This window comes from Fukomys damarensis, unplaced genomic scaffold (genome assembly GCF_012274545.1).
Source record: "Fukomys damarensis isolate Sample0158 unplaced genomic scaffold, DMR_v1.0_HiC HiC_scaffold_18, whole genome shotgun sequence".
In the NCBI taxonomy this organism is placed as follows: domain Eukaryota; kingdom Metazoa; phylum Chordata; class Mammalia; order Rodentia; family Bathyergidae; genus Fukomys; species Fukomys damarensis.
Window position 1 is genome coordinate 11,016,388 of NW_022900930.1, and position 7,048 is coordinate 11,023,435.

Below are 7,048 nucleotides of genomic sequence, written 5' to 3' on the forward strand. Positions count from 1 at the left end.
TCCTTTTTTTTTTTTTTTTTTTTTTTTTTTTTTTTACTGTGGATTGAACTTGGGACCTTGTGTTTGCGAGGCAGGTAGCGGAACCACTGAGCTAAATCCCCAGCCCATACCTCCAACATTTTTTGACTCTTTATTTCAGATGTCACATTCTCAGTTTTAATCAGAGAAGCAGAATCACTAGAAATGTGTAGCCAGGTGTCATGGTGGCACATATCTGCAAGCCTAGCACTTGGGAAGCTGAGGCTTGAGGATTGCGTTGAGTTCAAGGCCAGCCTGAACTACATAGTGAGACCTGTTTTTTAGAGAAATGTGTGCAAAAGGCTTATTGCAACGAACTGGCTTGTGTGATTGTGTGGACCTGGTTAGGCAAGTCAGAAATCTGTAGACCAAGCTGGGACATCCAGGCAGAGGGTGAGGCTGCTGTCCACAGGCAGTTTCCTCTTTTTGAGGGAAGCCTCAATTCTGTTCTTAACTCTTTTCAATAAATAACATGAGGCCCACCCAGGTCATCAAGGATAATCTCTCTTCCTTAAAGTTAACCAGTTATGGACTTGCATGATATCCACAAAACAGTTTTATGGAGCACTTACATTAGTGTTTTGGTTTTTTTTTCTTTTTTGCTGACTGTGGACTGTAGCCTAGTGTCCTAGTGTAGCTGCCACAAAAGTGCATCCATCATACCCAGGAAAATTTATAATCAAAAGAAATCTACTGCTCCCAGTTCAAGAGGCTGGGAAGTGCAAGATAGATCAAGGCATCTGAGATTCTCCGATGAAGGGTCAAGTCCTCACAGCTGATTCTTCTTGCTGCATGCTGACATCATAGAAGGGGCAAACAGCTCTTCTGGAAGGATACTAATCTCGTTTTTGAGGGCAGAGGCTTCATGACATAATCATCTGTCAGTCAGCTTTCCACCACTGTTGCAGAATGCCTGAGAAAATTGAAATGAGGAAAGGTTGACTGTGCTCAGTTTTAGGGGTTCCAGTCCATGGTCACTTAGCCCTGTTGCCTGTGGCCTGTGCAAGGCAGGGAGCATGTGGCCGAGGAAACTGCTTGAGCCAGAGTTTCAATAAATGCCTGGGAGCACACTGTCAACAGCATAACTTCCTTCCTCTAGGCCCCACCTCCTAAAATTCCACCACCCACTAAACTTGCTGGAAGATAAACTAGGCAGAACTCTGGAAGACATTGGCATAGGAAAAGACTTCACATATCGCTTCTCGGCCTTTTGGCTAAGATCAAGTGTAGGAAAAGACTTCACAAACAAATCCTCAGTGGCTTAGAAACTAGCACAAAGAATCAACAACTGGAATCTTATCTTTTTACAAAGCTTTTGCACTGCAAGAGAAACTACCAACAGGGCTAAGAGACAACCCACAATGTCGGAAAAATTTTTACCAGCTGCTCCTCAGACAAAGGACTATTATCTAGAATATATAAAGAACTCAAAACAATCAGACCCCCAAATATAAAGGCCCAATTCAAAAATGGGCATCTGAAATGAACAGACATTTCTCAGACAGAAATAAAAGCAAATAAATATATGAAAAAATGTTCCACATCCCTGGTCATTCGAGAGATGCAGATGAAAACAACATTGAGATTCTACCTCACTCCAGAAAGAATGGCTGCTATCAAGAAATCAACCAATAACAAATGTTGGCCGGGTTGTGGGGAGAAAGGAACCCTTCTCCATTGTTGGTGGGAGCGCAGATTGGTGCAACAACTGTGAAAATCAGTATGCAGATAGCTTAACTAAGATTGGAAGTCCTTTTCAACCCAGCTATCCCTCTGCTAGGTACCTTTCCAAAAGAATTAAAAGAACCATACCACAGTGATATATATGCGCACCCATGTTTATAGTGGCACAGTCTGTGATAGCTAAAACTTGGAAACAACCCAACTGCCCATTAACTGGACCCTGAATGAAGAACATGTGTTTTTTTAAATTATTGTTATAAAGTGGAGTACTACTGAGCCATAAAGAAACTAAGGGCCAGGGATTTAGCTCAGTGGTTCCGCCATCTGCCTCACAAGCACAAGATCCCAAGTTAGATCCTGGTACCAAAAAAAAAAAAAAAAAAAAAAAAAAAAAAGGAGATAGAGTGAAACTAGAAACAATTATAGCTAAGTGGATGCACATTGAGGACATAACATAAGTGAAATTAATAGGACACATGTAAATGTATAGTTTCTCTGGTGTGATAAACTAAAAGTATAAATAAGGATCAAAATGCATAATTGAGATTGTGTAATAGAAAGTAAAGGTCTAAAGGTGTAGGGGAAGTGGGAAGGGTAGGGGAAAGGTAAGAAGGGATAAGAAAAAAATAAGAGAAAAAAATGGAAATAATGTCTTTGTAAATAGGGAAGAGTGGCGGGGGAATGGGGAAAAAAATAAGAACCAAGGTACATTGTGTAAAGGTACAAGATCCCAATGATGAATATAACTGTATTGTATACCTAAAGTTTACAAATAAATAAAAAATAAAGTTCCACCACCTCCTAAAAGTGCCACAGGGTAGAGACTAAGCCTGGGGGTACATTCATTCAAATCACAGCCAATAGTAGCCCACAAATGCTCATGAGTTTTATCATTCATTTATTTTACCTCCAACTACATTCATCCAATCTGCTTTGTATACCACACTTTTCCATACTTTATCAAATACACATTCTATTGATGCAGTCACTGTTAGGTTTAATTTTAATCATTGGAATAGAGAAATGACTTGCTCAGAGTTCTCCAGTCATTAAGAGCTTTTGTGTTTTCTACTGTCTTCAGAGCTGGCTCTCTCTCTAAGATGTGATCCTGTCCCTTAGATTATCCTGTGTTGGATGTAGCTTCCTGTTCTGTATTTAGGCTGCTTGTTCTTGCAGGTACCTGGGAGATGAGACAACCCTGTAATGTGTAATGCCTTGGCCTCAGCAGGTGGATCCATTAGCCAAGAGATGGCTTATTCTTTCTTTTTTTCAATTTTTATAATATTTTATATAACTCCTAAAACAGTGCTTGTATAAAAATTCACATAAGCCAGGGATTTAGCTCAGTGGTTCCACCACCTGCCTCAAAAGTGCAAGCTTCTGAGTTTGATCCCTGGTACAAAAAAAATTTCGCACAAAGTTTCTAGAGAGGATACAATTTCCAAAAATGTCCTGGGTTTTTGTTACACTGTTTTCTAAAGATGTACTCAAATGAGTGGTAAAACAGGAAATACTTGATGATTCATTAGTTTTGGTAAAACTCTCCTCATTATTTTGTCTCCTCACAGTATTAACTCTGATAGCTACTTTGTGCAGGGTCTGCTCCCACCAGGATGTCAGAAAAGCATTAAGGCTGGATCTATAAGAGCAAGCATTTCCAAATAGCAGAAATACTCGAGAATCATGGATCTGCACAGCCAGACAGGCAGACTGCTCCCAGGAGTCTCAGGAGCCCTCCCTACTGGGCAAGAAGCAACCCCCTGTGGGGAAAAGGTAGAGGCTGAGGCCATCAGTACAGGACAGGACAATGGGCCGAGCCATGGTGGGATCAGGGCCTCCACTCTGACCATTCAAGCAGGCAGTCCTGGTTGGCTGGTGACTGCTGCTACTGGCTCCACCTCCGCCTCAAAAAGAAAAGGAAAATTTGTGGCCAAGGCTGAAGGGGGAGGACCGCACTTTATTCCCTAGGTGGCCGCTCATTCTTGTCTTGCCTGTAGGGAGTTACTTCGTACTATAGTCCACACCCCAAAGTGAAGATTCTCTTAAATGTCTCCTTTTCAAATACATTTTTGGGGCTGGGGATTTAGCTTAGTGGTGCTGCTGCCTGCCTTGTAAGTGCAAGGTACCGAGTTGGGTCCTTGGTACAAAAAAATAATAATAATAAAAATAAAAAAATATATATATGTATATATATAAACTTTAACAAATATTTATAAAGTATTTGTGCAGCCCTGTTTTGTGTTCTGGGGTGTAGAAATAAAACAAAGTACCTCCTTTGTAGAGCTCACATTTTCTGTGAGGGTGGGGAATAAACTAAGAAAAAGGAATATTATATAACATATAATATATACCAATATATTCAAAATATTGTAAAGGGGAAAGGGGCAGTTAGGAAAGAAAATTCTGTGGTTTTTTGCCTTAAGAACCTGCCTGTCTTCTTTTTGCTCATGTTCTTTTAAGCCTCTCCCCCACCCAGGGAGTTGTCTGGAAAATGAAATTTTTCATTAACTTAGTGAAGAAAATATGACATCCTGATGATTAGAAAGGCAAACAACGTGCTGCATAAACTACAGGCCTCGACTTCTGCAAGCAGTGTTTCTGGCACACACTATGAAGTAATATAACACTGAGATGTACTTTGGTTTCCATAGTGCAGTTCCCTTTATAAGAAAGCCAGCTTTGATCCTGCTTATCGCCAGTGGTTTTGTTTGGATTTGCTCGCCCAGACCTCAGACCATAGAAAAAGACCAGGGAGAACCTGGCTGCAATTTTTCTTGCCAGAAAATTGCAGAATGATGGTGTCCCTGTCCTGCTTCATAATGGATTGGTTCGAGCTGTTCTTCCTCCATCCTGTAGCATTTTATCAAGGGGCTGCCTTCCCTTTTGCACTTCTGTTTCATTATCTCTGCATCTGGGACTCATTTTCTACTCGGGCCAGGTAGGTTGGACGGCGAATTTTGCTCTTGCATCTCGGAATATAATAACAGAGCAGGAAGCACATACCGGTGGTGCTTGTTTTTAGCGCATCATCCCTGCTGCTGGTGGTGGCTTGATAATGAACACATACAACAGAGTAAAACTGGCCTGGAAATCGGTCATGTCTGCATTGACTCAAAGTCTGACAGGCTCGCACTAAGTGGGAAATGGATGAAGGCAGACTCTGGGAGAGATGGGTGTTGACGTGGCCCAGGAAGCTCCCCGGATGTGCACCTCTGTGCCAAACACAGATCGCAGATATTCTTGAGCAGTCCTGATCTCGTAGATTTCGATCATTTTCAGTAAAATTAAATCTTATGTAAGTAACACCTCTGGGTGACATTTATAACAAGACGGGATTTTTAATTTAAAATGCCTTTGTATGATTTGTCTCTCTCCTCCCTTCTTCCCTCCCTCTCTCTTTCCGTTTCTCCTCTGCCCCCTCCTTTTTTCTTTCCATGTTTTTGGCAGTGTGAAGGGATTAAATTCAGGGCCTTTGCAATGAGCTGTATCTCCAGTCATCTTCTTCTTTGCAGTACTGGGCTACTGAGTTTGGGGTCTTTGCACTGAGTGGCACCTCCAGAACTTCAACAAAAATTTTAAATTTTTTAAAAAATTAATTTTATTGATACATTTTACGTATACAATATAACGACATTCATCATTGGAAATTTGTACCTTTACATGGTATATCTTGGCCCTTATTTTTTCCCGTTCCCCTGCCCTCTCTTCAGCCCCTCCACCCTCCTCATTTACAAAGACTTTGCTTCCTTTTTCTCTCCACCCAGTCTTTTTTGGTACCAAGGATCAAACTCAGGACCTCAAGCTTTTGAGGCAGGCAGAGGCACCACTGAGCTAAACACCCCCGGCCCTGCCTTTTCTCATGTTAATTTCGTTTCCTTCTTTCCTTTTCCCAGTCCCTCTCACTTCCCCTTGCTCTTTGGGCCTTTTCTTCCTATTTCACAATATCTATTAGGCCTTTTCTTGCTAACTCCCTAAGTCGCCCAGGCTGGGCTCAGACGTAGGATCCTTCTGACTTAGCCTCCCACAGAGCTGGGCTTACAGGCACCCTCCGCCGAAACCAGCTCCTTTGTATCATTTCTTGGAGAAATAAGTCAAAACAAATCTTGAAAGATTTGCTATATCTCAATTCAGGTTTGATTTGGGTTGTCACTAGAGGTTTGTTCACTTAATTGTGATGACTTTTTATGTCCAACACACTCCTTACCTTAGAAAGTCCCTATTTTTAAAGTTTTAGTAGAATATCCTTTCGTAAGGTGAAAAATCCGTTTGTTTACAGGCCATTTTCTGATAATTTGTTAATTTGGGGGACTACAGTTTTTATATTTGGGTTTCTGTATCTAATAATCATGATTGCTGAGTTTGTATGTTCACCACTGGTTGAGGGCCCTTACTTTCATTCTGGGAGCTGGGGATGGGGGGAACAGTTATGAAGAAGTTTCCTGTTGAGAAAGAATCACAAAATAGTGAAATAAAAATAAGAATTGAAGCCCATGGATTTACCATAGAATGAAGATTGCTCACTCTGGAGTTCTAACTCCCTCACTCACTGAGTGTCCTTCTGTATGTGAATAAAGGCTCTCGGAGGTGCCCTTTCTGTTTCTGTAAAATGGAAATAGTAACGCCTATCTCAGTGGGGTTATTTTAAGGATTAAATAAAGATATTTCTTGGAAGGGATTATTAGCACAATGTCTAGAATGAAATGAAATTGAAAGTCCTCAATAAATTGCACAGCCAACATTGTATCCATGGGCAGATACCTCAGCGTTTATAAATCCCTCTGGAGAGATGTGTCTGGCTTCTACTTCTGCTGGATAGAGTCATCCTCCACTTAATTTTCCCTTAGCAAGTAAAGCTGTGGGGAGGAGCCTCCTCAAGCTTAGGGTAAAGAAAAGCCCAGGAATAGTCCAGGGTTTTATATACTTGAGGTGTCTATCTACTTGTCTCCCCAAGAGAGGAATTCTTGCCAACGTGTGCCCAGCACCATGACATGGACCCATAATGTACGCTGATGCAGTTTTCTGCTTTTGACTTGATAGAGAAAAAGAGGCTTCTTTGATTCACCGTTTGGGTCTCTAACCAGTCCTTGTTTTATATTTTTTCTGCCTCCTTTATTCAGCTTTATTAATTTGGAGTCTGTTTTTTTTTCTTTTTATTGAGGTTATTGGTACAATCTAGGTATACAATACAATTACATTCATCATTGGGATTCTGTACCCTTACATAATAGGTCTTGATTCTCATTTTTCCCCTTGTCCCTGCCCTCCCTTCACCCCCTCCTCCCCTCCCCATTTACAAACACTTTATTTCCATTTTTTCAGTTTCTCATATTTTTTTCTCACCCTTATT

General features: G+C 41.0%; 1 protein-coding gene across 1 annotated transcript in view; it reads left to right on the plus strand.

Annotated features, from left to right (window-relative positions):
- The first annotated feature begins 4,418 nt into the window (after nucleotides 1-4,418).
- Nucleotides 4,419-7,048, plus strand: part of Mboat4 (membrane bound O-acyltransferase domain containing 4) — a 12,035-nt gene continuing 9,405 nt past the window's right edge. Inside the window, exon 1 of the mRNA XM_010621971.2 lies at nucleotides 4,419-4,639. Coding sequence (XP_010620273.2) covers nucleotides 4,494-4,639 — 146 coding nt within the window. The 5' untranslated portion in view covers nucleotides 4,419-4,493. The remainder of the gene's footprint in view (nucleotides 4,640-7,048) is intronic.